Genomic DNA, 14,151 nt, shown 5'->3' with positions numbered 1-14,151 from the left:
ATATCCATCACTCATGCATCGTTAATTTAAACAAAGCTATAGTGACTAACGCATTTTTACAATATTCACTTTCCTCCATTTTTTTTATTAGATAAATGTATTGTAAATTGAGTGGTTAGATTAGAAGGTCACACTGATGAAGGAGTATATTGATAATACTATTGAGGGGTTTGCATGCGACAAAATCACACAAAATCGATTCTAGTATTTAAATCAAAATCAACATTGAATCATAACTTCAAAATTATGCCACAATCAATGACAAATTAAATTCTATTTAGCATTTTCAATGTTAAATCCTCGTGTTGATAATTGTTTTTATTTATTTTGTCCATGAAATGATTTCTCAAACATCTTATTTTGCAAAAGTATATATGCTCAGCCAGTCATAAAATTAAAAAACACTAATGTGATTATAACAAGCAACCATTAATAAATTTTCACAAAAAAAAAACAAGAATAATCAGAATATTGCATCAATTCTTGTTCTTGCCATAGTTGCTGGCCATCATCAAATGCTTATTCCTTCTCGTGAGACTGGTGCACTCAAACCCTAACGCCTTCCCCAACTCCCTTTGTATATAATTCACCACCTCGTGGCTCGTCTTCCCCCCTGCGCACGTTAGCTGCTTTGGTACCATGTCGAGAATCTGGATACTGTACACCGGTCTTGGATTCACTAGGAACAAAATCGGGTCCAACCACTTTCGTCCCGTCGTCGTCGTTCCGTAAAACATGCTGACCTCCGAGTCGACTGCCACCGGCACGATCTCGTTCGCGAGCTCCGCGAAAAGGGAGTTGAACCGGAGCAGGTACGGCTCCCTGCACGTGGTCCCCTCGGGGCATACCACGAGATCGCCCTCGACCAGCAGCCGCTGCATCGTATCGTGGTCGCGCTTCCTATCGCGCGTGAGGCGCACGATCTTCATTGGCGATATGATCTCCGATGTCCGGCTCAGGCCGTAGGTGACGGTAGTGAGGGGTTTGCGGAGGGCGCCGGTAAGGAAGGCTGGGTCGTAGACGATGCGGTGGTTGCAGACGTATAGGATGCCCTTGCCCTTGTTGTTGCCGTTGGCGGGCTGCGTGGGCCCGGAGACACGGAGGTCCATGCCGGTCGCGGCACATAGGGGGATGATGAGGTGGCAGGGGAAAACAGAGCCGATGAAGAGACGCAAGATGGCAATGGGGATCCCTACGGGGAGCCATGTGAACATCCATAACTTCGCGGCTGGCGTTGGCAGGAACGCCAGCCGACCGTCGTGGAAAATTAGGGGTTTCGGATAACGGCTTCTTGACATTTTTGCCACGTCGTCGTCTCCTGTTATAACATATGCTTCCTGTTTATATGTTCACAAAAAATATGCCTCATTTAGGTTGTCTCCGGCGGCGCCCCTCCCATTCGCCCCTCCCACGCGCCCTTCCCATGCCACGTCAGCACTAGCCCCTCCCATTCCACTGCCACATCACTAGCCCTTCCCATTGCACTAGCCCTTCCCACTCGCCCTTCCCACAATTAAATTAATTCACAATGTAAATTCACGGAAATAAAATTCGACACGAATACGAACGGGAAATACGAAAATTACATTAAATTACATAATTTAAAAAAATTACATAATTAAAAAAAAAACATAGTAAATAAAATTACATAATCCCCTCGGCTTTCACTCCTCCTCCTCGTCCTCGTCCCCGTCGCCCGTGCCGCTGCCACCTCCGACGTCCCCGCCCCCGATCTCGACGCCATCATCATCAATGGGCGGCATCCCTAAATCGCGCCGACATCGGTCGACCATCTCCTTGCACAGCCTTCTCAAGACTGGATCGTGCGTGTTATACCACTTCAAAGTGATCTGCATCAGGGTCTTCGTTTGCTGCGCGCGGGCGAGGCTGTCGTCATCTTCTCTGGCGGGGACCTCCGATTCGACCTCGTAGGACCCGCTGCCGCTTCCCCTCGCCATCCGCTGCGCAGCCTGATGCCCCATCGGGCGACGACAACGGTGAGTGTCTGTTCGTGGTAGCGGGGCCACTTCATCGGCTTCGGGGAGCTCGTGCGAACCAGCACTGCTGCTGTACTCACCGGAAGAGTTGATCTTCGTCCGCTTCCAGCCCGATTCGACGCCAACCGCAAACTTTTGCGAGTCCTTGATCGCGAGAAATGCCTCCCACTGGTCAAACTCTTTGATCCCCAAGTCTTTGTTGGGGTACTGGGCTAAGGATTGTCTCCGCACATCATCCTCAGACATGCCGCTGCATACCATGCGCATGTTGTTTTGGTAGATTGAGGCAAAACGACTGAGCTTAGGCCTCAACCGGAGCCACTGTTTCCGGCATATCTCGGGGATGCGAGGCTTCGCCCCAGGCGGTTTGTTGGCGCAGTAGGCGGCACTGATGCGATGCGACATTCGGTCAACATACTGGCTCGCTCCGGTGTAGGGATCCTCTACAACACCGACCCATGCCTTCGCAAGCGCGGCATTTTCCCACACGGTCCAGATCGTCCTCCGCTCAGTCTCATCCACACCCTCCTCCCCTCCCATCCCCGTGTGTGAGGAAGAGCTCGGGACTTTGCCCTTGCCCCTACCCGCGCTCCTGGCCGTGGCCTTGCTTTTTCTCCGGCCCCTTACAGGCCCCGCCTCCTCCTGGGGAGTCTCACGGATCGGCGATAGCCCCAGATCCTCAAAAGAGAATGTCTCGATGCCGGCGTACTGAGTCTCCGGAACAGAAGAAGGGGAGTCATCGGCCAACAAATCTATATATGGACGATAGACAGATTCCCCAGGCGTCCTCGGGCTCCTGTGCTGCATCGACCCACTCACCGACATATTTGGTGGCGTACCGCTCATCCCCACTGCCCCGGGCACCATCCCTCCCACCCCCGCCATATTTGGCGGCATACCGCCCATCCCCGCTGCCCCTGGCATAGTCACACCCATCCCCGCCATATTTGGCGGCATACCGCCCATCCCCGCAGTCCCACCCATCCCCGACATATTTGCCGGCATACCCGCTGCCCCCGGCATCATCTGACCCATTCGACTCATCCAAGTGTACATATTGTAGAACATTTGGGGAGTCATCGTCGGCATACCGCCCATCCCCGCCATCTGGGGATTCATCCCCGTTTGGGGATTCATCCCCGCAACATTTCCCTCCGCGCCGATGGGAATCGAGGGTGTGTTCCCTCCGCTCGTGGTGGGGGAGTTTCTGTTGTACTCCATTGTAGTAGAAATGAAATGTGTAGAGAGAGAGAAACTTGTTAACACAAGTGGGGTGAATGAAATGAATTTGGGGGAGCCCTATTTATAGAGTTTATTATTTATTAATTAAAAAAAAAAAAAAAAAAAAAATGTCGGACGTCCGAGTTGGGACGGGCGACCTTCGCCACAGTGGCGCCCGTCCCACTCGCCCGTCGACGGGAGGGGCGAGCTCTTCGCAGGGGCAGTCGGGACGGGCGTGGGCGCCCTTCCCGCACACTATGGCGCCCGACGGGCGAACGGGAAGGGCGCCATAGGAGACAACCATAATAACTTTAGTTAGTTTGTGGCTGCATTTCTTTCTGCAGTGAACCTCTATAGTTTGTGATATATTTAACTCACTCATTCTAGTTGAAATGCATGCATATTTCCTGCTTTGGTTCTGGTTGTTCTCAGTCAAGAATGCATCTAGTTTTATGCTACTACTTGAGATGATACTACGGCATTTTCTCTCTTGGCCATGTCAGTTGGTGCATCCTTTTTCTTCATGAAAGGAGTCTCGTTTTTCCATTTGAGTCTGTCCCGATTAATTTTTACTATAAATGGTAATATGGCTCAACATTCTACTTATTAATTCCATTCACATTTCATTTAAAGTTAATATACTTACGTGTTAGTGAGATTCATATTCTACTTTTAATTAGTACTATTATCATTATTTTATTAATGGGTGTGACGAAAGATAATGGTGAGCAATAAGCAAAAAAATATATTAATACGTATAAAACAAGGATACAAAAGGATAAAAATTCCGTTGCCGGGACTTGAACCTGGGTCTCTCGGGTGAGAGTCGAGTATCCTAACCGACTAGACTACAACGGATTTGTTAATGTTTCTCTATAAATGTAATCATAGCTGATCTAATGACGAGTTAAAATAAGCACACTGCCCAGAAATTCATAGTAATTAATTTCATATCGTTTGAGCATCTATATGATATAGTATCAAAAATCTAAAAATAAAAATTTTATTTTTATTTTCATCAATATGCGCCTTCGGAAGGTGGAAATGTAATTAATCACCATTTTTTAACCAATATAAATAAGATAAAAAGCCCCACTACAAGAGTATAGTACTGCACTTAAAAGGTCAACAAATTCCTAATTTCTGCAAAACACTTTATAAACAATTCCTGTGAAAAAAGTGAAACCTCTCTCCATCCACCCAAAGGACAAAAAGGGACCTAAATAAGAAAGAGAGCCTCTAACGCATTGCTAAAAAATTATATACACATTAAATATATGATGTGTCTAACTGCTTGGCAGGTAGAATAAGAGGAGATGAATTACACATATTTTCTTAGTTTGATATCACCTTCTTCCTTTTGCTTCTTTTGTTGGAGAGTTGCGTGTGCTACCACCACCCAGTGCCGCTGCTGCAGACTCCACATGAGTCAGGAGATACTCATATATCTTCTTTCGTATCCGATCGATCGTCTCTGTGGGTATGGGAGGTGGCTCTTCCTCCTTACTTGATCCTATTTCATCTAACCAGTCATTCACACTCTTCAGCTGACTCAACATTCCAGCTATCTGACTGTTATCTGACAAAGCCGATGTGTCCACATCATAATCCAAGAATCTCTCCACAAATCCCAAGAACCAATCTTGAGACTCCAACTGCAGCTTCTCAGAGAGCTCTGCAGCCTCATCAAGGCCATCTCCTTTAGCCCACTCTATCGGAGGCGAATTTCTCACGCTCTGACCGACAGCCACCCCGTCAATCGGCTTGCGCAGTGCCCCAGCTAAAGCATTCTTGGAATTTGCTGTCTGCCGGGGTTTTGAAAGAGCTTTTGGAGCTGCTGCTGTATTCTTAGCAGAGGTTTCAAGGACTATTACAGGTTGGCTACCTGTATTTGTCTTTGAAACTGGAGAGGGAGCCGATGATGCAACCGGGCTGAGGCTGCCAGGTTTTCTGTACACCGTGAAGGAAACCAAATTGGTAGCTAATGCAGCATTAACCCAAGAAGCAGCTTGTTTACTCCCATCTGAAGTCACCTTTAATGCCTCTTCAGGTGGACTTTCTTCGTTATCTGGATCATGAGAGAGAATTTTCAATAAAGAATCTGCAACAAGGTGCACTTTGCTCAGCCGTGCATGCAGATGTAAGAACTGATCCACTGCAGGCTGTGGGCTATCTTCTTTGGCAGACAAACTCAACTCAGAATATGTGCTGCCAAGTAAATGCAATGGATGAGTGAACTTTAGTTATACTATCTCAAGGCTCTCCGTGATAAGAAAATATGATAATATGCGTACATCATGTAGAGCAATCAAGTACTAGATAGATGGACTCTGATCCCCAGGAAATTGCACAAACAAGTGCATCATATCTCAAATTAATTGTGGAAAGTTACTGGATCATAGGTTCAAGCACAATCATTTTCTTAATGCTACCTCAGCAATATTGCAAGATACATAATAAACAGAATTCAGATATGAGTGCTTGTCACCTTGTCGAAAAAAGGATAACCGGGAGAATAGCAGTGTGCAGGACAGTTTTCATACTAATGATTAAGGAAACATCAAATTCTATAGTTTAATTTCTTTTCACAATGATACTGTACTCTAAAAACAGGGTAAGTTGTTTCTAGGATTAGTGAAAGCATCCTGATCGTGTACAAGAGAAGTGACTAAGATTAGATCGAACCACATACTTTTACACCTGTCCATCGCTCTGATTTTATGGTACAGGGTTCAAGGAGCTGGGATTATAAGAGTTGAAACCACAAGCTTGATACGGTCTTCTTGAATTTTGGTAATTAAGCAAAAGAGCCATACTTCCATGAAGAGCTTTTCTCTTTCATTTAAAGAAAATGGATACAGAACTCAAAGAAATGAAACTGTAGAATGGAGATATATCCCTAGATCAATGACAACATAGTCACATAGTACTAATTACTACCGCAGGCAATGTTCTGGTCTCTTTGGTTAGAAAGAACTGAGAGAACCTTTGAAGATTGTGAGGTGCCTACCTTTGAGGACGTGTATGATTAGATTTAAGGTTGCTTAGTGGATAGCAACACAAAGAACTCAAAAACCTTCATTGTATCAGACATATCAGAGATTGGAGAATCACACTGTAGCATGACTCATTGTTCCAATGGGAACCCCATTGAACTTAATAACTTAATCGAGGCAGCTTTTTGTTACTATTATAAAGAACAGATTTGGATATAACTAAGCATATTTTTCATTTGAAATTTCGTTCAAATTCAAAGGTCTTTTAGTGTCAATTCAGCATTAAAACAGTAGGGTTTCAAGTTAAGTATCATAAAGAACACTAAGCTTCCTTTCTATTGAAACTATACAAAATATACAGTGTGTTAAATCGTGTTTTTGGCTCCTATAAAGATCAACCACTGAAAACATAAAGGAACTGAATAATTTTACTATTATTAGTCTATACCTGCTTACCTTTTCAGGCTTCTAAGCCTTATAATGCTTCCTAAGTATAACCCCACAACTTAACTCTTCATTTTTCTAAAAATATAGTAGTATCAAGAATCTCCAGATTTCTCATGAGCGATCCTTTGTCCCGGAAAAACAAAAATACAGCTAGAAACTTATATTCAGGCTTAAAGAAAGTTCTTTGCATTTAGAATCAAAACAGTCGCCAGGTTAGGAACTGGCGCTCATAATGGGTCAAATATTACAAAACATAGCTAGAAAACATTTATAATCATCTAACATGTGTAGTGTCTGGAAGCATTTAGTCATGACAAATTCTGTTGGTAGCCATATGCTCAAACTGCGATAGAAGTGAGATGCCTAACAATACTTGACCCGAACAAAAAATTTCCTAAATGCACATGACTAGAGAAAATTTGAATTCCATATAGTACGGTAGGTATTTGTGCAATCACAATATTATAAATATGTAATATATGTTGGTTTTTCTCATATATGTGCAATCTCAAAATACATAGTTTGATGGAGTAAGTTGTTTTTTCTTTTATAAAGACAATACCTTAAGCATCCAAGCAGAGTTTCAGCAATTGACGCCTCTTGCATTGCTTCTACAGCAGCCGTCTGTGCCGAATCCCTGTGCTTCAAGACTTCCTGTTATCCAGGTCAGAAAGTTTCACAATCAGAAATAAAAAAAGTATTCCCCGGAAATCTAACAAAGAAGCTCATGCGAATTAGCCGGTAAGGATAATATACATCTCAAGCATTTCTCATGAATGGAAAACCTTAAGCTAAGAGAATCTCCACGAGTCCCAACAGATTCCAAATTATTATGAGCATATTGCATACATTCAATTTCAGTGTGTAGTAAAATTTGTCATTACAGTACAACTAAAAGCCACCATCAGCACCTATAACTTATGTCCAACAGAAAGGCATACAATATAAGACCTCATAACTCTTTCTAACAGATTGTTTACAGATATTACACACACTGGTGAAAACTTGGTCATAAATTAACTGGATCATATTCTAGAAAGTCATCAGACCTAGGCCCCTGTTAAAAAATATTGAAACAAACAAGGTATCGCACCTTCCCAAGCTTTGCAAGAGTAGATGGCAGTGAGGCCCACGAAACATTTGCTTCGGTCAGTCGCCGATTACTAACAGAAACCTTGACCAAATTTCCTGGCAGTCCATTCTTAGCAACTTCTAAAGATAAATTCTTTCCCATAGAAATTCGTGCAGATGCCTTAACAGCACCAGGTGCATCCCCATTAACAGAAGCCTTCTTGACAGATGCATTAACGTTGCTTTCATCTCTGGTATATTTTGAAGGCTTGCTATCTTCTTTAGATGGCAATCTCTCGCTCACTGATTTTCTTGGTGCCTACACGGTGAAGAATAACATGGCTAATGTAAGAAATATTATTTGTGAAAAAATAATTCACACCATATTTAACATGAAGAGAAGCAGATGAAATAAGGACAAAAGCCTTAAAAATGAGAAAAATCTGGGGCTTAATTTCTGATTCTTCCAGGAAACGAAGGGAGAGAGAGAGAGAGAGATACTCACGGAGTTACTTCTTACATCTGGCTTAATTTCCTGCCTGTGAACTTTCAGTCTGGGGCTCTCCCTATTCTTGGCATCCATATTCCCTTCCCAGCTTTTTCTCAATACTTTTGGCCCCAATTCAAGTCCTTGAACAATATTCTTCATCAAGTTCCCATTAGAGACCTTCTTCCCACTCGAATATGCCCCACGAAGAGGGCTAGGCTTTTCCTTCGACCCCGAAACACCACTCGCCTTCTCCAACCTCTCCAGCCCCTTGATCTTCGCCTGATTCCTAACACCACTGGAGAACTTTTCAAAAGACGTCGGCAGCGAGTAACAGCTGGTGGGAGACGAGGGTATCGACCTTGAGACTGAGGACTTCACCTTACCACCAACAGACTCCCTCTTCACATCCACAGCCAAAGAAAGCTTCGACAGCTGAGACTTGGATCGAGCCAATCCACGAGCCTTCTTCAAACCAGCATCCAATGGCGAAGGATTCGATTTCCCATCCCTCAGCCCTACATTGCCCGATGAGATGGACCCTGATCTACTCTTATCTATTGATCTAGAAGGATTGCCATTATTGTTCAAGAATCCTAAAGAGTGAGTGGCAACTATATCCTCAGGGGTTCCTACACACGGGTGGCGGCCCGGCACCGGCCTAACGCCTCTGAGAATGGGCACAGGGGAGGCGGCCTCGAGCCTCTCAACATGAACAAACTGACCCAATTGAATCTTATCGCTAAGAATTAGATCATCATGCTCATCAGGCAAAGACACGTAAGTAGCATGTGAGGAGTCGGATACCTTGAGGTAAAAGCCTTGATTGGGGAAGAGCTCGCCGGCGGCAAGCGCCGGGACGATGCTGACGACCTGCAGCAGCGATGAGCGGTGCTCCCCGGCGACCTTGACGTCCGTGTTCACGTGCTCAAGTAGCTTTAGCAAAACCCCGGGGATTAAAGTTGCCATTTTTCACTCACAAGCCAACCTCAAATGCATTTATGGTTGTTGACAACCGAAAAACAGCAATTAATTTCTTCATTCAAAGATGCATATGGATCAGCCAAATCTGCGGTGATTCTTCATTGCTGGGAAAACAATACCTAATTTATTGTGGTGTTACTAAAAGGGCATTTGTGAATTAGATGAAGAGGCAAATGCATTTCAAAGGCGTCAGCCCTGATTGGAAAAATTAATAAAATAAGGTTTGGAAGCAAGACAAATAAAATAGGCTAACAAACAGCATGCAATAGTGAAGAGTATGAATGATTGGTGCAGACATCCTTTTTTTCTGGTTTCAGTTAGATTATCTGACTTACAACTCACTGCGTGTTGTGTGCGTATATTCATACGTACTACTCCCTCCGTCCCGCAAAAAATGTCACACTTGAGACGACACAGGATTTTAGGAGGTTTTATTTTATGTGTTAAAAGGAGAGAGAAAATATAATTTTTAGAGGGAACATCTTTTTAGGTTCACATTGTCAAAGTATCATTTTAGGTCCGTGAACTTTGAAAATATCATTTTAGGTCCGTGAACTACAAGTTAATATCATTTGAGGTATTTTGAATTTTTTTTGGACGAAAAAGCCCTTAAGGCCTTCAAAGGACAATTTAGACAATACTTTCGCTACTCATTTTGCGTCCAAGACCTAGACTCCAACAATATTTTTACTACTATTTAATTCAGTTATCATCCAAATTGAATTTAAATATAATTAAAATTTGCCATAAAAAATATGTGTTAGTTTTCCAATTATTAGATGACTAATTATTTAATAATAGTGAATTGGGACTTGATACTTTATTTTATTTTTTCAATCTAAACTGCATTTTAATAACTTGCAATAGGTGATGAGTGAATTCTATTTAGTTTATTTATTTTGAAATTGGATAGCTATTAATTTGGATTGTCATTTGGAGATAAATTTCAAAATGGAGATCAATTAACATCTAAACTGAATTTAAATATAAAAATGTGCCGTTAAAAATAGTTGGATTCTATGTCTCTGACGCAAGATGATTAGCGAAAGAATTGTCCAAATTGATCTTTGAAGGTCTTAAGGGCATTTTCGTCCAAAAAAAATCCAAAATACCTCAAATAATATTAACCCATAGTTGATGGACCTAAAATGATATTTTCAAAGTTTACGGATCTAAAATGATACTTTGGCAAAGTTCGTGGACTTAAAAAGATGTTCCCTCTAATTTTTATATTCATGTGAGAGAAAGCTTTTTCTAAAAAGGAAAATATGACATCTTTTGTGGGACAAACTAAAAAGAAAAGTGTGACATTTTTTTTGAGACGGAGAGAGCAGTATATTTTTTCTTAGTGGAGTAGAATATTTTATACTTCTACTTAGTAAAAGAGTGAAATAAGAGTAGCATGGTATTGATAGCTTGGATCAATTATTGGTCAACGTTTGCGGCAATTAAAATAGTCTATTGGAATTCCGTCACCTATAGGAAGACTTTCGGCCTTAATTCGCAAATCCGATTGAGCACGATTAATCGAATTTCGTCAAAGGCAGATTCGGTACACACGTGCTCAAACAAAAAAAAATTAGTCTATTGGAATCCATCTAATCAATCAAAATCATCCTTTTCCTATCTTTTGCAAATGGAATTTTGGTATTCGATTTGGGGACTTGGATCTCCTACTGTGCATTTTTTTATTTTCTCTTATTCATAAATTGGTGACTTTGATCTACACAGCATCTCTTGTTGTTCATTTTGCCACAATAGGGGATCCAAGCTCTCAATTTGGCCCTGGAGTTTGGTACGAGTGTCGTTTTCACTCGTTGCAGTAGTGCATACTAATATGAACATATGACTTTGTTTGTGCAATTGTTGCGCGTGTGTGAATTGTCTGATTTTGGATGTTATTTATATGAGGTGAAGCATGATTTTAGGGATTAAATTATTGCATGGCTTCAGTGCAAATTATTTTATTTTTTCCAGTACGAGTGGAGTAAAAAATATGGATATATGTATTTTTGGAGAGAAAGAAATAATATATTGACTTCAATTAAAAATTAACCATTGGTCGACAATGTCCAATTAATTAACTTTACGCTACTACATCGTTCGATAGAGTTATTTTTCAATTAAACATTTATGAAAACTCTGCTGAAAAAGAAAACGGATGAAATAGCATTATGTATCTCCAACAACTTTCCATTTTTGGTAAAAAAAAAGAGGCTTACTCAATAGTTATAAATTACCTTTTCGTATCTCTTTATTTACAAATGAATCATAGGCATGACCTACTATAAAACAATCATATGGACTAATTATTAAGTCTCTGTCTGCACAAAGCAACAAACTTCACGTTGCTCATTTTTTGTGAATGGAATTAGTTTTTTCAAGTATTTGTCATTGAAAAAAATCCATTTTTTACTTCGTGAAGCTATATCTATATATTTGACAAATTATTTTTCATATGATCATGCATTTTTGTAATAGTAGGATAAACTATAAATTGGAATGGTGGACTGTAGGGGTTTTTCCGGTTCTTCATATATATTTAAAGATTTAATTACCTTTCGTTGTATTTTGTTTCTTGTAGAGGGAACCTTTTATTTTCGTTACGCGAAATACTATACTGCAATAATATGGATGGTAGCAATAATTGGGATATATTTTAATAATATTAATAAATAAAATAGTAGGGAGTAATTGATTTGAGTTAATGTACCAATTCAATTTATAGTATACTATAATTTTCTGCCCATTCTCATAGATTAGAATTTTATTTGTTAATGAATTGGTAGTTTCTGCATAAATTCGAATTGATATTTTCGTTGCATTTGTTATTAATAATAATACATGTGATGGAAAAATCTCAACCATTTAATTAAAACCGAAGGATATGTGCCAAGTTAAAAAAAATCGAATTTAATTTGCAAACCCACTTAAATTAACTAGACAAACATTGATGAATCAAGAAATTACCTAATTAGATTGAATAGCAGCTATAGTTTGGTGCCTACAGTTAACAGAAAGTTCAAAACAAATACTCCATGTACGTTATCCACTACTTATCGAGATTCTATTAGAAATCAAGTACATGTAGCAATCTAGCCTTTTGTTAAGGCCATCCGCATCCGTGTCTCAATACCGTCTTTTAATCGTTCCATCTTTTCATTATTTATGGGCCCCACTGCACTTTTTACCCCATCTTTTAACTAAGAGACATCATTCATCCCTTAACTATTCATGGGCCCCACCTGCACTCATCCATCTCGTAACCATCTCATCTCTTAACTATTCATTCAATTTCATTTTTATTTTTATTTCCAACAAATTCAATTAATAAAAACACACTTCATTAAATAAAAGAAAAATACAATTTAAAATCCTAAAAAAATATAAAAAAACACATAATTAAAATCCTAAAAAAACAAAAAAAAAACACATAATTAAAATCCTAAAAAAACAAAAAAAAAATAAATTAAAATACTAGAAATTAAAAATGGCACCCTTAAATTCTAAAAAAAAATCAGAAAAAAACATTAAAAAACGGTTATTTTTTTTATTCATATTTTAAAAAAAAGTAGCAAAAAATCGACGGCCACTCGCGGGCCGGTGAATGGGCGTCACGCCGCACACCAAAGCTCTCCACATGGCGCTGGCGCGTGGCGAGACAGCCCGCCAACCGTCCCTCAACCCCGAGCATCCGCAATGGTTAATAGGCCAGCCATAGGCCAGCCATTCTCTCCCCTGCCACGTCAGCAACACTCAAAAAATCACCTGCCACATCAAATTTAGGCCAGCCGCAATAAAAATAATTCAAAATACACTACATTTACGGAATTAAAATACGGAATTAAATTTACGACACATATACGGGAAAATTCATTAAATGCATTTAAAAAAAGTTACATAGATTAAAAAAAAAATTACAAAAATAATAAAGAAAAAAAACTATCGCCGAGTCCTCCGTGCCCACAACTCTTCAATTATATCCTTTTGGAGTTGAATATGAGCTTCAACTTGGCGCATGTTGGCAAATTCCTTGAGGCGGCCGGCTTCATCGAGAGGTACCCCCTGGCGTACACTAGGGGTGGCCGTTCCGTGGCTTGGACCGGCTTCATCGTCACTGACCCAACTAGTCAGTTGTACGCCTTCGTCTTCGACAATCATGTTGTGCATGATAATGCAGGCGTACATTATTTCGGAAACGCATCCGACATCCCACAAACGCGTGGGACCCTTAATTGCCGCCCATCGAGACTGGAGCACACCAAATGCGCGCTCCACGTCCTTGCGCGCCGACTCCTGTCGTTGCGCAAAGTAGGCCTTCCTTTCATCGCTTGTTTGTCGGATCGTCTTCACAAAGACCGGCCACCGAGGGTATATCCCATCCGCCAAGTAGTAGCCCATATCATGCCGGTTGCCGTTGGCAACAAAAGAGACGGCTGGACCGACGCCCTGGCACTTCTCGTTGAAGAGGGGAGACGAGTTTAGGACGTTGAGGTCGTTGTTCGACCCGGCTACCCCAAAATACGCGTGCCAAATCCACAGCCGGTAATCAGCTACGGCCTCGAGGATTATCGTGGGGTTCTTTGACTTGTAGCCGGTCGTGTAGGCCCCCTTCCAGGCAGTCGGACAGTTCTTCCACTCCCAGTGCATACAGTCTATGCTGCCTAACATCCCGGGGAACCCATGCTTCTCCCCGTGCATCTGCATCAAACTCTGACAATCTTCGGGAGTAGGGCTTCGAAGGTACTGCTCACCGAAAACGGCAATCACGCCCCCACAGAACTCCTTCAGACATTTCAGGGCTGACGACTCGCCGATGTGGAGGTACTCATCCCACATGTCTGCCGCGCCTCCGTAGGCCAACTGCCTGATTGCCGCCGTGCACTTTTGAATAGGTGTGTGGCCGGGTCTGCCAGCCGCATCGTGCCTGAAGCGGAAACACATATAG

General features: G+C 41.6%; 2 protein-coding genes and 1 non-coding gene across 4 annotated transcripts; all 3 read right to left on the bottom strand.

The window, feature by feature from the left end:
- Positions 1 to 476: 476 nt before the first annotated feature.
- Positions 477 to 1,313, bottom strand: LOC125199996 (glycerol-3-phosphate acyltransferase 1-like). The gene has a single exon (XM_048097815.2). It carries the CDS (start codon positions 1,296 to 1,298, stop codon positions 477 to 479), a length of 822 nt encoding a protein of 273 aa, XP_047953772.2. The 5' UTR covers positions 1,299 to 1,313.
- A 2,690-nt stretch (positions 1,314 to 4,003) lies between these two features.
- TRNAE-CUC (transfer RNA glutamic acid (anticodon CUC)) lies at positions 4,004 to 4,076 on the bottom strand. Its single transcript has one exon. It is a non-coding gene; the product is annotated as a tRNA-Glu (tRNA).
- A 187-nt stretch (positions 4,077 to 4,263) lies between these two features.
- Positions 4,264 to 9,509, bottom strand: LOC125218916 (protein CORTICAL MICROTUBULE DISORDERING 2-like). 2 transcript variants are annotated; one of them, XM_048120720.2, is made up of 4 exons: positions 8,238 to 9,509; positions 7,755 to 8,051; positions 7,224 to 7,315; positions 4,264 to 5,426 (listed from the first exon to the last, which is right to left on the bottom strand). In XM_048120720.2, the coding sequence occupies exons 1-4, from the start codon at positions 9,186 to 9,188 to the stop codon at positions 4,565 to 4,567; spliced, it is 2,202 nt and encodes a 733-aa protein (XP_047976677.1). In that variant the 5' UTR covers positions 9,189 to 9,509; the 3' UTR covers positions 4,264 to 4,564. The 2 variants fall into 2 exon arrangements, with proteins under 2 accessions (XP_047976677.1, XP_047976678.1); XM_048120721.2 differs by having other exon boundaries at positions 8,253 to 9,509.
- Between the last annotated feature and the right edge of the window lie 4,642 nt (positions 9,510 to 14,151).

Source organism: Salvia hispanica, chromosome 1 (assembly GCF_029641045.1).
Source record: "Salvia hispanica isolate PSC_SH4W2 chromosome 1, Shi_PSC_v1, whole genome shotgun sequence".
Taxonomy (NCBI): domain Eukaryota; kingdom Viridiplantae; phylum Streptophyta; class Magnoliopsida; order Lamiales; family Lamiaceae; genus Salvia; species Salvia hispanica.
The sequence above is the reverse complement of the archived record's forward strand: the minus strand, read 5'-3'. Positions and strand labels throughout refer to the sequence as shown.

Excerpts from the sequence above, each read along its gene's own strand:
- LOC125218916 (XM_048120720.2), bottom strand. The coding sequence starts at position 9,188 with ATGGCAACTTTAATCCCCGGGGTTTTGCTAAAGCTACTTGAGCACGTG. Across the intron at positions 8,052-8,237 it reads CAGATGTAAGAAGTAACTCC|GCACCAAGAAAATCAGTGAG; the intron begins GTGAGTATCTCT and ends TTCACCGTGTAG. Across the intron at positions 5,427-7,223 it reads ACTCTGCTTGGATGCTTAAG|CACATATTCTGAGTTGAGTT; the intron begins GTATTGTCTTTA and ends TTTACTTGGCAG.
- LOC125199996 (XM_048097815.2), bottom strand. The coding sequence starts at position 1,298 with ATGTCAAGAAGCCGTTATCCGAAACCCCTAATTTTCCACGACGGTCGG.